This window comes from Phaeodactylum tricornutum, chromosome 11 (genome assembly GCF_000150955.2).
Source record: "Phaeodactylum tricornutum CCAP 1055/1 chromosome 11, complete sequence".
Taxonomy (NCBI): domain Eukaryota; phylum Bacillariophyta; class Bacillariophyceae; order Surirellales; family Neidiaceae; genus Phaeodactylum; species Phaeodactylum tricornutum.
Window position 1 is genome coordinate 345,594 of NC_011679.1, and position 14,263 is coordinate 359,856.

A 14,263-nucleotide genomic window follows, 5' to 3' on the forward strand; every position below is an offset into this window, starting at 1 on the left:
TTGCCATAGAAAGCCTCCTCAATTATTTAGAGGATTACTCAACATTGGACGCCACAGAAGATAGTCGGGGGCACAGAATCGCCAGCTGTGGATCGTTCGATGCTAAGTCAGAGAGGCCAAATGTTGGCTGACGAGGTCATAGACCGAATCGAGCGCGACAAATGCATGGTCAAGATTTTGGAGGAAGCATGTCCCAGATGGAAAGAAAATGTCGCCTATGTCATGTTCCAGAACGAAGTTGAAGATGTTCGAAGAGCTATGGAGCAAGTTCAAGAATCCAAGAACAAACTTTTACGTGTAAAGCATGAGCTACTACACGCCGTGAGTAAAAAAGAAACCGTTCTTTCGGTTTTTGAGGATTGCTTGACTCAGTCGCTAAGGCGCTTTGAAGAAACGGAAGCTGTGCAGGAAGGCTTTCTTTTGTCGCAGTCATCAGAAAGTCGAAGGCAACGATCTGTTCTCAGTGAACAAATTATTCTCAACGAACGCCGGATGAGTGTAGAAGGGGAAGTCATGACGCTGATGCCTTCACATTCTCAGACACAAGTCTGCAGTGGTGAATCTCAAGTTCCCTAAGCCCACTGGCTGAAGCGCCGAAATTGTCGAATTAGGACAGCTGTTTGTCGCCAGTGAGGGCTCTCTGTTTAGTATCACTATTCCGTGTTAAATGTGGAATTTACTTGTTGGCCATCGCTCGTTGGTGCAGCAAGATTAAATTTTGCTCAAGTGCCGCCACGGTGACTTTGCCAATTTGTGGAATGAGGCGTATGTGTGGTGTGTGGATCACGGCTGCTTCGTCGACGTTGGCATACTCGGAAATATTGACGACCGTAGTTTCAGGAAGGATCATATCACAAGGCAAACAATAGTCTTCGGACGGCACACCAGTCACTACGATTGCCGATTGTCGTAGGCATTCGTTCAATGTCAAATCATTGCGAAGTCTCATTCGACCACCGTCCATGAATTCGAGAATAGAAGAATCATCCACAGAGTAGACAGAAGCTCCTTCTAAAGCCAAGAGTGCTGCAAGAGGTCGACCTAATATTTCAGAGCGATTCACGATAGTCACACGGAAGCCCGCCCACCGTTTATGCTGCGCTTCGGCCACCGAAGATTCCAATGGATGATAGGTTTGCAGTATTTTCATAACCGCGAGCGCCGTGCACGGAATATAAACCTCGCGTTCCATTCGATTCCTTCCTCGAGCTCTGAAAATCCAGCGCGCGTTGTAGTTGTGTCCTAATCCCTCGACGTCCTTTAAAGGGCTAACCACATCGCGTAACCAATCATCGTCTGACTTGTAGTACACTCCTGAGGAGCGATTGAGATACGGCCCTTTCCGTCTGCCATACATTGGGCTATTCTTTTTAAAGATAGGATAAAAGACCAAAATTCCATGCACGTCGCTTCTTCCATTCATTTCCCGAATCACCTTGGAGACATCCGACGGTTTTTCTCCTATGCATTCGTAAAGAGTGAAATCGATCCCGTCGGATTCGAGCGTTTCAGCAATCCGCTCGGCATATACTTCCGAGTCGGACCGGTGTGGACCGTTTCGTGCCAAGACGCCTGCAAGATGCACGCGCTCTGGAGCCACTCTAGCGGTGTAAGCACGGACTTGCTCCCGCATACTCTGGGCGAGATCGGAAACGTCAACTACACATGAGCCATTCTCGTACGACATCGAATTATCGGGAGGTGCTTCGGCTTGCTTGTCCATGGAAACTCCCGACAAATAACGTTTTAGCAGCACTATACTGTTTCTGTGGAATTTATGGTATGTAGGTGATAGTGTTCGAACATGATGCGAAGTTCGAACTCTGGATACGGTCGTCATCGCAAAATGCTATTTTGGTTGCTGTCATATTGGCTAATGCAATGTAAAAGTAAAAATGAATTTTGTGAAAAAGATGATTGACTGCGATGGCAGGCCATAAGGAATCTAGAATTTTGATTCATTTCCGTCCAGTTTTTCAGATTTGATCGTTCGACGCCAACTTTGCCTTTTTTTTTGACCCAACGTAAAATCACTGTCAGATGACTAAAATAGGCATGAATCTACTATCTATCTTACAGAAAGGAGTCAACTGATTAGTGTAGAATTAATTTCCAGTATCTCCGTCAGCTACCAAAGTCGTCTTCTCCCATACTGCGCGCGACGTTTGCACTAACGCTATGCGTACTCAGTCTCTAGCTAGACCACGCGAAAAGGGCGGCTCGAATTGGAGATGCATTCAACTTGAGTTTGCGCGAATGTACACCGTCGTCCCTCTAACCATTACGCAGTTGCGAAAATGACTCCCCAACTGTTGAACAATTTTGAGATGTTGAGCTTTGCGTAGACTTTGAACAGGTTGTCGCTGTCACGTCAGAGTCACCGAGCTCCTCACTGTTAATTTGACACCATTTGACCAATTCCTTGGTCAATATTTCGCCAGCCGACGGGAAACTGACAGAAATCAATGTGGGTAAATGAGCATTGTGTCGTGTATATCTGTGCCAATGATGCATGAGAATCTTACCTCACGAGCATACGTAGCTCCAGACACGGGCCAAAACTCTTTCATTCGGTTCTTGAAGAGACTTGGAGCATAGTAGTAGCTCTCAATAATACCATTTTCGAATCCCGGAAGTTTGTGTCGATCTGCGTGGTATCCTCGTATCCTGTTGATGTACCCAGTAAATGTAGAAAACCAACAACCAAAAAAGACTCGAGAACGACTGGCAACAAGCTGATCAATCTGATAACATGAACAATAACATGCGTGAGACACGATGTTTCCCCTTTCTGTTTAGCAATGAAAGTTGTATACACTCTTACCATTCCGAAAAGGTTGGGATTTACATTTTCCAGAAGATCCTTGAAATCGTCTAAAAACACTAAGTCGAAATGTGTCGCCATGTTGTTGAAGAAATCTTTATCCTTCTCATCAGTCGCAATGTAAACGGTCATGCCGTCAGGTATCTCATCCTTGGAAATATCGTACATGTCTTGAGCTGAAACGCGAGTCTTTTTATATTGAAAGTCACCCCGACGAACGTGAAAGGCGTCAAAGATCCCGTACTTATTTTGAGAACTGCGTTTCATTGCACGTTTCCGGATGGCATGCACAATGCGAGCGGCAGCACACTGGATTTCATCCACATACCTGAGGTGGTCTCGAACAAATCGTTTCGTCCACAAATCTTGTTTCCAGTCTTCAAAGAAAAGAAAGGCGTAAAAGTGTACCAAAAGGCGCCCACCGATGTCATTTTTGCCAGGAAGGTGAAGCAATGGTGCTTGCTGCAATGTCTCGTTGTAAATGCACAAAGATGCACGCTCCTTATTGTTTTCGTATAAGCGCTTAATCGACGAAGATCGCACCGAAGAGGGCGTGCCAATAAACTTGTCGGGAGCAGGAAATCCCCCGCTTTTCATAACGTCGTCCCAGACTAGCTGCAAGCTGTTGCTGTTTTGCGCTTTTCGAGACGTCGGAAACGCCACCATACAGTCTTCTGGATTCCATGATGGTATCACCGAAATGTTTTGTAGCCAAGGCTCCAAAACCGAAGTAACATCACGTTGCATGCCGTTCCAATCCGTACGATTATTGGGCGGGTAAGATGTTTGTCCCGAGCCATCCTTTAGATTTCCAGCAATACCTTCACGCCTCAAGAATTCGTTCGTCGAAATAATATCCAATCCGTCCTGTTCCGAGGACAACGTATCTAATGGGAAAAAGTCGGCAAAACTGAACGATTTCTTATGAGTCCCACTCTGCTTGTTGAGCAAATATATGTTTTGCTCGGGTGGCTATATGAATAGAAGGGGCGGGGCGTCAGAACTTATCGTCAATGTATGAACGCAGTCGTTGAAAGGTGGCACAGCAAGAACTTACCAGTACGAGAGTTCGTCCCGTAGCGTGCGCAATAGCAATGACAGTCTCCATTGACATTCGAACATTGTTGAATCCTCCTATATCGGGTTCAAACGTCAAATACCGCTGGGTTCCTGACTCAAGAAAGGGCGATTTGAATTTGCTGTCTTCGGGGATATCCTGCCAGTATACCATTTCATCGGTGGCTTCTTTGTCTAGTGGTCCACCGTAGGCATCGCAAGTTAATTGCGCCATACGACGGTCAGCGGAAAGTATCGGTCGTCGGCGACCATGAGTTTCCATAAAACCGGGATGCTCGGATCGATCAACGCTTTGCAGCAGGGAACCCTGAAAGAGCGTCACCACAATGTTGAGACCACAACATAACCAAACGACAAGCGTGATATTTGTCGGCGAAAATTTCGAGCGCTTGCGTCTCCCTTGATGTAGGGAAGTGCGATCCTGATCGGCAGCTTTTTTTGCCATGGCCAGGGATTTGTTCAGTGTTTCTGTTCGGTTGGCGTCATGGTCGTTTGCTCTTCGTCGAAAGGAGCTTCCGACGATCCCTCGAATTGGAAACGTCAAGAGACATGGTCATTGTGAAAATGACCTGATTTGGTCCAACTTTCGAGATGTCAAAAGGCATCCTGACTACGGTCAGACGCGGCCTGGTGATGCGACTCAATCTTCCCGCCACCTTCCAGAGCCGTGACCGGAGAACTTTCGAAACCGTTCGGTGTGAAGGCAGATGATGTCGATGTGTCACAGAAGGTCAGCCCCATCAGTACATACGAGCTAAGTCTTGGAAAGCGTTTCAACTGCTACGCGCACAAAACCATCGGCAGCGCAGGGTGAAGTCACGCTCTCGACTGCAAACGTTGACACGCAATGCATATAACACTTCGAGGTCACATCGAAATGTCGCACTCTAGCCGAATTCCGAAACATTCCGACCAGCAGTTCTCGAGAACTTGCCAACGAGCCAATCATTGGTTTCCTTCCCTGATTGCACTGTGAACTTGGTGTCAACTGGCATTCGAGAAATGTCACGTCTTCAGTAGCGTTTTCGGAATGCTTCGCCAATGCTGTGATGGGCTGATGGGCGGATAGAAGAAGAATGTGATGTCCTCATTTCAATTTTCGGCAGCTTTCGGCAGTTATTCTCACAGTCAGTTTCACTTGGCACGAATACCATTCAATCGATCGGTACAGTGATAGATAGATAAATTCATAAGGTGAGCTTTCCCCGATCGTATTGTAGGAAAGTGCGTAATGATGTTCTGGAAAACGAGGGGAATAAACGGGATTGCTCGGGATACGGTGGGAAACTAACACGAGTCATTCGTAGAGATACGTGGCAGCGATTTTAATGATGGACACGCTGGGTTGGTTGTCGTGACTGCCCTTCAACATGTTACTGTACAAAATTACTCAAACGCATCCTCTTTGGAATTCCCATTGCAGAGTATGAAGCCTTTCGCCGCGTTTGTTCTCACTTTCTTGGCGCTTCCGTCGGTCGACGCGCTGGCACCGAATTCTTTCCCGACCAAGAAGCATAACCCGTCATTGCTTAGGCCTCAAAAGCTCATTTCAGAAAAGACGGCGCCTCTTATCAAAGAAGCATGCGTTACAAGCATTGCTCACAATCGACAAGCTGTTACACACAAGAAATGGGGTGTCGACAATGCCTTTGCCGACGAATACTGGTACGATAAACGTATTCACACGTTGGGCAACGTTGGCTTTTGGGGCGCTGTCCATGCCGCCTGCGCCCCCCTATCCACAAAGTTAATTGATGTTTTGGCATACGAAGGCGTCGATATTCGTCAAAAGGTATGAAAATTTTCGTGTAACCGTAGTTGGAGAGATCCTGACACTGAAATAATTACGACAATTTTTAAACCCATTTTTCGGTCGGCTTCTCCAGGTTTCGAACGAGTTAAAAGCCATTGTACGAAAAACAAAAGAGGCTCGGGTTCTTGACTTGTGCTGTGGAGTCGGTATCTCTACACGAGCCCTTCGAAACGCATTTCCCGAAGCAAAGACTGTAATGGGGATTGGTAAGCTCGGCACAGAGGCCAAAAGTGCTCGCATTGTTCCCAACCAAAATGCTAACGTCGCGTTATATCTTATGCAGATACGTCTTCGGAGATGGTCGAAATGGCAAAGTTTCTGACGCGCCACTTATCCTTTGTCAAGCCACTCTTTGGTCAATTGTCAGTCGATGTTTCCGTTGGCTACACTGTTTTGAAGGAACAAGGGAAAAAGATCAAAAAGGCGGCGAATGAGGCCGCAGAATTCGTCAAGGCGAACGCGGAAGATACCAAGTTTCCGGACCAGTCCTTCGATCTTGTCACGGTAATGTATGCGTTTCACGAAGCCCCCAAGCTTGGCCGCGAAAAGATCCTCAAGGAAGCGCGTCGATTGCTTCAGCCTGGTGGCACGCTTGCTGTCATTGACATCAGCACCGATTATAAACCGTCAAGTACTATGCTGAAAGGCGAACCCTACGTTTTAGAGTATCAGAAAAACATTCATCATCAGCTGGAGTCGCTGAAAGGCTTCCTTCGTCCCGAGTATAAGACACTCGTCCCAGGTCATGTTGGCATGTGGATTTTGAGGCGGTCTCCAAACGCTGTGGCTTAGAAAGGTTTTTTCCCCGTAATGAACACATCCCCAAGCTCAAGACTTTTCACGGAAATACAGTTCCTCCAGGCGAACACGAGTAAATGACTGGACCAAGTGGTCCTAGAGGAGAACCTCGAATCTATCTTCGCCACCGACAAAATACTACCGTATCGAGGTTTCTCAACGTCAATTAATAGTATATACAAAAGCTCGAACCCAGCAAAAACACGTCCAATAAGTGGAATATTTGTACTTCGTCTTTGTAACGTTTGTGCCGACAAAACATACCTACTTTCTTATGTCTACTAGTGAACAATTTATCTCGCTGCATAGGCACATCAAGTCTAGATATCTCTATCTATATTGGTTCCAGAAATGCTGTGACGGATACTATCTGTAAGTTACCATATCATCAAGCGCATGAATTTCTCGAAGATTCACCAACATCGATTTTCGTCACACAGATCGAGCATGGCAATGTTTCGCGTATCCATGTTTAGGGCGTCGATTGTTGGCTTTGTTGGAACTACTGTTGGTATAGTGATCACTCTTTGGAGGACGAGATCAAAAATTAGGCATCGCCGATCGCTCTCTCTGCTCTCAAGCATCGACAAAAAAGATGTTGAGAAATTGCGACTGAAACACTTTGCAAAATCCCTGACCGTCTCCTACGCCAATACTGGGCCACTCATGATCGTTGAGGTATGTTCTCAATGCTATCTACGACCTTGTGGATTCACTTTATCGCCTTGAGTCCTCATCTACGCTCGTATGGGTAGGGTAAAGGCGCGCGCTTGACCGATTCAAACGGTGTGTCGTACCTGGATACGAGAAATAATGTAGCTCACGTCGGACACTGCCATCCTACTGTCGTCCAAGCCGTTCAAACGCAAGTCGCGAAGCTTAACACAAACTCACGCTATTTACATCCTATTATGACGGTTCTCGCGAGTCGGCTTGCCGAGCTTTTGCCGGATCCGTTAGAAGTTGTTTTCTTTTGCAATTCTGGAAGCGAAGCCAACGACTTGGCGCTACGTTTGGCCAAGGCCTACAGCTATGGTCACAGCAACAACACGATAGTTGTCGGTGGCGCATATCACGGTCATACCCTAGGAACGTTGGAGATTTCTCCTTATAAGTATGAGCACGGAACCGAATTTGCGCTCCAAGATTCGCCAGTCAATCAGAGTTCCAATGAGTTTCAGTCACCAGGTCGGCACATTTGGAAAGTTCCATGTCCCGATACGTATCGTGGTAGGCATCGGAATCCAGCTACTGCCGCGGACGACTACGCCGAGTATGTTCAGGAAGCGTGTCAGTATTTTAAGAGAAAAAACGAAAGCGTGCGGGCCTTCATCATCGAAGGCGGCATGAGTGTGGCTGGTGTAATCCTCCCACCGACGGGTTATCTATCTGCTTGTGTCAAGGCTGTGCGGGAGGCCGGTGGTATATACATTGCCGATGAAGTACAAACCGGCTTTGGCCGACTAGGGACGTCACTTTGGGCCTTTCAACATCAGCAACACGACAATCACGGACTCGAAACGGTCATTCCGGATATTGTTACCGTGGGCAAACCCTTTGGTAACGGCATGCCCTTAGCAGCTTTAATTACCAGTCGGAAAGTGGCGGATGCATTTGACGCATGCGGAGTTGAGTACTTTAATACTTTTGGAGGCAATCCGGTTTGCGCCGCTGCTGGTATGGCCGTGCTGGATGTAATGGACTCTGAGCAATTGCAAGCGCATGCTTTAAATGTGGGTTTTTACCTACGTGAAGGACTCGTCAAGTTACGAGAACGGATACATCTGATTGGGGACATTCGCGGGTCGGGTTTGTTCATAGGCGTGGAGCTAGTGTTGGATCAAGCGACGCTGGAACCAGCAACCCTGCAAACTTCGTTTGTGTGCTCCGTTCTAAAAACCAAATACCACATTCTGACCAGCATAGATGGCCCACACAACAACGTTTTGGTGATCAAGCCTCCTCTTTGTTTTAGCGAGCAAGATGCAGATTTCCTTTTGGAGTCGCTTGCCCAGGCCGCCACTGTGGACCTTGCTTCGGGGAGTGACTCCAATGCCTTAAGGAAACAAACTCCAACTTAGACTCCTGTATATGTTTGTTCTTAGAGTAGAGTGTAAAAGCTGCTGTGAAACTACTTTGAGGAATTCTGTCGTCATGGATATGCAATAACTGAGGGAGATGTTCTGGTTCGCAGGAAATGCTCTTCTCGAGCTAGGGTGATTTTCCTACTGTAGCAAGACGAATTTAGAATCGACCGATTCGACCGAAGCGCAGGTCGTCCGTGTGCGTACGAATGCAAATATGACTGTCACATCCTCACCAAGTAAACAAACATGCGTCCGAAGCCACGAAAACGAAGAAGGGCTTCTCAACGGATTATTACGGCTAGGATCTCGATTCCTCGTAGGTTGCGAAGATCCGTATCGATTATCGGAGGAAACAATACAGAATTGTTTATCGTCCAGGATTACTATGCGTCTCACAGCCGGTGCTTCTATTCTTCTGGCGTCTTCTGCTCACGCCTTTACCAACCCTGCCTTTTTTCCTCGCACAGCGACCTTCGCATCGACTAGTTCTTACACCAGTGCTCTGATTTTAAAAATGGGAGTTGACCAGGACGAGTTAAAAAAGCAGGTAGGCTACAAGGCCGTCGATGACTATGTCAAATCCGGAATGGTTGTGGGTTTGGGGACTGGTTCCACCGCATACTATGCTGTGGAACGCGTCGGCGAAAAGCTCAAGTCCGGCGAGCTGAAAGATGTCCTCGCCATTCCTACATCGATTCGGACGAAGGAACAAGCGGAATCTTTAGGCATTCCCCTCGTCACTTTGGACACCCATAGCAAACTGGACGTGGCGATTGACGGTGCCGACGGAGTTGACCCTGAACTCAATTTGACCAAGGGAGGTGGCGGTGCCCTATTTCGTGAAAAAATTGTCGAGATTTGTGCCGACAAGTTTATCGTGATTGTGGACGAGTCCAAGCTTTGCGACGGACTGGGACCCGGCTTTCCTATTCCGGTGGAAATTTTGCCATTCTGCCACGAACATACTATGCGTGTGATTGGTGAGTTACCTTCGTGCAAGGGATGCAAACCGGTCTTGCGCATGGGTTCATCGACGAACAATCAGGTGGATGGTGATGAAATTGCCATTTCGGACAATGGTAATTACCTCGTGGATTTGCACTTTGAAGATCCTATCAAAGATCCGGCAAAGATGGCTCAGGAACTCAAAAATGTGGTTGGTGTCGTTGAGCACGGTCTTTTTTGCGGCATGTCCACAGCGGTAATCATTGCTGGAGCGGATGGTATCAGTGTCAAAGAAGCGAAGTAACCGCTGTACTACATCTAACACATTAAGGCTATAAATCATCCAACCCTGAAAGCTTCTCCTTTTGACAGAAACTGTGCGTAGATGAGAGGAAGCTGCAAAGAATAGAACACTAGCTCTAGAACAGACAATCACTATTTTACGATTGCGAGCGCCTCAGCTTTACTCACTGGCTGAGTTCAAAAATCCGTTCGCTGTCCGGTATGTTGTCGTTTAAAAGGTTCTTCACGACTTCCATGACATCGGCGACCGACTTGTTCTGAATAGCATTTCGGAAACGGTTTTCGTGTACGCGTACACCGGCCATGTTGTTGATGCGCCTCGTGAGATCGGAGACTTCGGCTTCGGAAATCTTCATATCTTGATCGGTATCACTCCGCAATATGACTGACAAGAGATTCTGCAACACGTTAGCCTTGAGATTGGTTTGCATTTGCGCTAGTATTGATTTGTTCTCTTGCACTTGCTTAGCAAAGGCGTTCACCGACTTTCCTTGTTGCTGCGTAAGGATTTGCAGAGCGTCCTCGACGTCCTTGAGATTGTTCACCGATCCCGTCAGGTGATCAATATTCGACGACAAGCGGTGATTTTCGTCGCTGAACCTATCTACTTCTTCTTGAATGGCTGCGTGTGTTTCTTTCAAGGCCTTGATATCCGTCAAGCGCGTTTGCTGCCAGTACGCGTAAGGACCGACGATGGATGACAGTATGCCGCCCAAAATGACAATGGTGGACTGCTCCACAATCATGGCTGCGAGAGCGGTGACGACACAGGCACCGCCGACGATGCCCATGGTTTTTTCCATGGGCGTGGTTTCTGGAATGGGCTTCAGAAAGCCTTTGCCCGTTTCCGGATTAGGTGGCAGGTTCAGCGGCCCGCCTACCCCGCCCTGACCGGTTTCTACGTCCCCCATGGTCTCCGCCGGCTTGGTCATTTCAACCGCACTCATGAGGCCACAGCAATCCACACAGTCACACTGTGAAATTTATGTTGCTGTGGAATAACTGCAACGGTGGACTGGAAACACTTTTAGAGGTTGGCAATAAGTGTTCCTAATAAGGATGCTACTTCGGATGAATTTGATCGGAAGCGAGGCTGAAGAATCTGGTGCTTATTACTGTTAGGAAAAGACAGACAAGGCTGACACGGACAGTGAATAAAGAAGTACGTAGAGAAAATATACTGTTTCTTGCACCGTAACTCCGGACAAAGACGGCATGTTCTCGCTGTAACTGTATGCATGGACTTTCTGATAGCGGTTTATAATGTCTCATTCGTGACCAAAAGTTCAATACGACACAGTACCCCCACCCTGCTGGAACGCGCCAAAATAGTTTCTCTCAGTCCGTTAACGAAAATCGCATTGACCATGATACTTGAAGCGTACCACACGGTTGCGTCGTAACAACCCATCGCTGTTCCGGAATATTCAAGGACAAACGCCTCAAGGCAACCACTGCGCCAATCGAATCGTGAAGAATTGTAGGACATGACGCAGAAACGCAAGCGCATCGAAGTATCGCCGAACAGTGCGTTCCCCGTGGAGGTCCCCCGAAAAACCACAAGCTCCACTTGGGCGTGCACCGCTTGTACCTTGCTTAACCCCATTCGTCGACGCCGGTGTCAGGCTTGTCAAGCGTTTCCTCCCGTTGATGCACCGGTGATCTTAGGACCCACCGGTACGGCGTCCAATCTGGGGACAGTTGGTACATGGCTGGCGTCCCGACGCCGTAGAAGTCGCACACGCCCGGGAAAGTGTGTCTCCGTTGTGGTTCGAATAAGAGTACACGAAGATGTTAGTGAATTTTCGGGGCGAGAAGCGCAAGTCGACGTGGATTGGTGGAAGACAATATCATCGCAGCGTCGTCGCGTTGAGTTGCAAGGCACAAGCCCAGACCCGCCATTGACAGAAGATCTCGTGGTATTGGCACCATTGGACAATCGGCTCCAGAAATCAGAGGCATTCGCGACACGATTGAACTATGTGGTTGATGACAGTTGCGGGGAGAGCATGCAGTGCGTTTCCAGAAATTCCCTGGAAACAGCGTGTCAAACACCGTCCTGCAACAGAACGTCATCTACTCTAGGTCCATTACGACACCCAGAGTCTTTCATACCGACTGTGCCAGCGACGAGTTCCGTCAATGATCCGGCGACGAACAGTTGTCATTTATCAAAGATCTCACCATCTGGATACATGTGTACGTCAACAAACAAGAAATTGTTTGTGACAACAGACAATTGGCAACTACAAAGTCCCAACGCAGCAGGTCGTCAGCCTTTGCAAAGGATAGAGCGGGTAAGAGCGTCCATCGGCAGCGGTGATTCTGGAATGGATGGGAAAGGTTGTTCTTCTCATGTGCCTTCCGAATCCAGGCGGTTGTTGACCTTGTCTTCTTCCAAAACGGATACGGCTACCGCGTCGAATGAACGACCTAACACGATGCCCTTTGTGCCAACGACGACCGAAAAGGTGATTGATAGCAGCACGGCGCAGAATTTGTCACAGGAAGATCTACTGCCTCTGGGCCAGCATCATAGTGCTTATAACACACGAAGGGAAATTGGAGCCCCAATGAGTCGCACTAAAGATATACATTCTGCTCAAACCACTCCAACGTCACGGCGACACGATCGGGCGAGAGAAAAGCATGCGGTCGATGATAATGGTTTTTTTTATACCCCTGCTACTCAATCGCAAGATCGATGCACCCAGGAGACTCTCAGCCAATATGAATTGGCCTTGTACAGCGAGCCGAACATCTGTGGGCAGGCGGCCAACGGCCATTCCCCTCTACGGGAGTCTTCTGCAAAATCAACAGGAGAAATCACTGCCCCGATTGCGACACCTCCAAAAAATGCTGCGCAAGCAGACCTCCGCATCGTAGAACCAGAAAAGCCGTCCGTTCTATCGCATCGAGACGACTGCTGCCAATCTATAGAAAACATGGTATTGAGACCTTTGCACAAGCCTGTAACGTTTGCCACCGCTGGATCTGGAGCTATCATATCCATAAGTCAGCCGGCTTTGGCTAAAGCCGGCGCACTCCTATCAAGCAGCCCCAGTCACGTGGTGAAAGCGGAAAGGTCGGCGTCGATTCGTTTGCCCCGGCCCGCACAACCATCCCTTAGTGCGGTAGTGTTGCCGCACGATGCGAAAGCTGAAGTCCGCGATATCACGGAAACAAGTGAATCGACTACCCCTCTAGCGTTCACGACGGCAGGTCGAGGTGTTGCACTTCAAATATCTGAGGACTCGCTGAGCACAGCGAACCGAATTCTCGACATAAACCGTGGTAGAACTAACTTTGAGGCGCAACCAACCAAAAAGCGTCGTAGGCCTGATTCCAATATCGGGCAGAATTGTGAATTGAGTCCAACTATATCCGAGTTTTTTTGCAGTGATGGTGGATCAAGACAAGCTGTGACTTTTTCCACGGCTGGGTCCGGTAATGCCATTGAAATACTGTCTTCGTCTTTAGCGAGGGCGGAAAACCTTCTCGAAAATCGAACGACATCTGCGTCGATCAGCGATGTCCACAAAACCACGAATAGCTCCCTGTCAGCACGTACCTCTTACAGAGACGTGGCAGAGGTAGAAAATGGCGAAGAGTCAGCCACACCTACTGTGGCATTTTTGAGTGCCAAATCCGGGAAGAAAATTGCTGTTTCTGCGTCGGCTTTGGCCAAGGCGTCAGAAGTACTAGAGGATTTGCTCGAGCCACAGTCAAAGGGAATGATTCACGGTCGAACGCCAGCGAGCCCCTTATGTCGTTCTCGTCTTTCATGTGGGGTCTTGACAAACAATCGCGATCGTCCTGTTAACTTCCAGTGTTCAAGCGATGCTGAATGGAATGCTCCGGTGGCCATCAACAGCACCAACAGCGGTCAAAGCAATGACAATTGTGCAAACAGCGCGATAATGGTAAATGGTCTGCTTGACTACCGGTCTTCTTTAGACTCAGACACTATCCCCAAAAACTCCGACCATGTCATCTCCGCCTCGCGTGCTTCGCTAGAAGCTCTATCGCCTGGTGAGCTAGCTGCAATTAGGCGCAAAGCCTGTTCAATGCCTGCTCATAGAGCGCACTCTTCTGTGTCAGAAACAACTGCTGCCTCTGGCTCCAGCATTTCCGTTTCTGCATTGTCTTTGGTGCATAGAGAGTACAAAGCACTGAAGGACAAGTTCAACAACGAGGTGGAAACGCCTGCGAGGACGAAAAGGCCCTCTCGTGTCTCTTTCGGGTTGGCGACGGCAGCTAGAACTCGGTTTTCCACATTATGCGCTTCGAAAACCATAGAAGATAAAACAAGTACAGCCATGTTCGCAAGCGCCGGTTCTGGGAAAAACATAATCGTTTCTCTATCCGCCCAAAAAAAGGCGGAGAAGCTACTTGACGCTGGATGCGTGACGGATT

The 14,263-nt window shown here is 48.2% G+C and overlaps 6 protein-coding genes across 6 annotated transcripts; 3 read left to right on the forward strand and 3 right to left on the reverse strand.

The window, feature by feature from the left end:
• Window positions 1–261: 261 nt before the first annotated feature.
• On the reverse strand, window positions 262–1,864 carry PHATR_28181 (predicted protein). The gene is made up of 2 exons (XM_002185832.1): window positions 1,335–1,864; window positions 262–1,268 (listed from the first exon to the last, which is right to left on the reverse strand). The coding sequence occupies exons 1-2, from the start codon at window positions 1,838–1,840 to the stop codon at window positions 677–679; spliced, it is 1,098 nt and encodes a 365-aa protein (XP_002185868.1). The 5' UTR covers window positions 1,841–1,864; the 3' UTR covers window positions 262–676.
• A 329-nt stretch (window positions 1,865–2,193) lies between these two features.
• On the reverse strand, window positions 2,194–4,376 carry PHATR_46746 (predicted protein; the record flags this gene model as incomplete). The annotated part of the gene is made up of 4 exons (XM_002185833.1): window positions 3,882–4,376; window positions 2,825–3,796; window positions 2,526–2,744; window positions 2,194–2,274 (listed from the first exon to the last, which is right to left on the reverse strand). The coding sequence occupies exons 1-4, from the start codon at window positions 4,344–4,346 to the stop codon at window positions 2,194–2,196; spliced, it is 1,737 nt and encodes a 578-aa protein (XP_002185869.1). The 5' UTR covers window positions 4,347–4,376.
• A 628-nt stretch (window positions 4,377–5,004) lies between these two features.
• Window positions 5,005–6,748, forward strand: PHATR_46747 (predicted protein). The gene is made up of 4 exons (XM_002185652.1): window positions 5,005–5,095; window positions 5,325–5,693; window positions 5,788–5,920; window positions 5,998–6,748. The coding sequence occupies exons 2-4, from the start codon at window positions 5,328–5,330 to the stop codon at window positions 6,504–6,506; spliced, it is 1,008 nt and encodes a 335-aa protein (XP_002185688.1). The 5' UTR covers window positions 5,005–5,095; window positions 5,325–5,327; the 3' UTR covers window positions 6,507–6,748.
• A 519-nt stretch (window positions 6,749–7,267) lies between these two features.
• On the forward strand, window positions 7,268–8,593 carry PHATR_52110 (hypothetical protein; the record flags this gene model as incomplete). The annotated part of the gene is made up of 2 exons (XM_002185653.1): window positions 7,268–7,676; window positions 7,719–8,593. Coding segments are annotated over 2 exons (1,284 nt in total), but the record flags the coding sequence as incomplete, so codon positions are not given.
• A 311-nt stretch (window positions 8,594–8,904) lies between these two features.
• Window positions 8,905–9,896, forward strand: PHATR_50995 (predicted protein). Its single transcript, XM_002185654.1, has one exon. It carries the CDS (start codon window positions 8,985–8,987, stop codon window positions 9,846–9,848), a length of 864 nt encoding a protein of 287 aa, XP_002185690.1. The 5' UTR covers window positions 8,905–8,984; the 3' UTR covers window positions 9,849–9,896.
• A 115-nt stretch (window positions 9,897–10,011) lies between these two features.
• On the reverse strand, window positions 10,012–10,906 carry PHATR_46750 (predicted protein; the record flags this gene model as incomplete). Its single annotated transcript, XM_002185834.1, has 1 exon — window positions 10,012–10,906. The coding sequence occupies exon 1, from the start codon at window positions 10,792–10,794 to the stop codon at window positions 10,012–10,014; it is 783 nt and encodes a 260-aa protein (XP_002185870.1). The 5' UTR covers window positions 10,795–10,906.
• Window positions 10,907–14,263: the final 3,357 nt, after the last annotated feature.

Excerpts from the sequence above, each read along its gene's own strand:
- PHATR_46747 (XM_002185652.1), top strand. The coding sequence starts at position 5,328 with ATGAAGCCTTTCGCCGCGTTTGTTCTCACTTTCTTGGCGCTTCCGTCG. Across the intron at positions 5,694-5,787 it reads GCGTCGATATTCGTCAAAAG|GTTTCGAACGAGTTAAAAGC; the intron begins GTATGAAAATTT and ends CGGCTTCTCCAG. Across the intron at positions 5,921-5,997 it reads AAAGACTGTAATGGGGATTG|ATACGTCTTCGGAGATGGTC; the intron begins GTAAGCTCGGCA and ends TATCTTATGCAG.
- PHATR_28181 (XM_002185832.1), bottom strand. The coding sequence starts at position 1,840 with ATGACGACCGTATCCAGAGTTCGAACTTCGCATCATGTTCGAACACTA. Across the intron at positions 1,269-1,334 it reads TATGGCAGACGGAAAGGGCC|CCCTTTAAAGGACGTCGAGG; the intron begins GTATCTCAATCG and ends CGATGTGGTTAG.
- PHATR_50995 (XM_002185654.1), top strand. The coding sequence starts at position 8,985 with ATGCGTCTCACAGCCGGTGCTTCTATTCTTCTGGCGTCTTCTGCTCAC.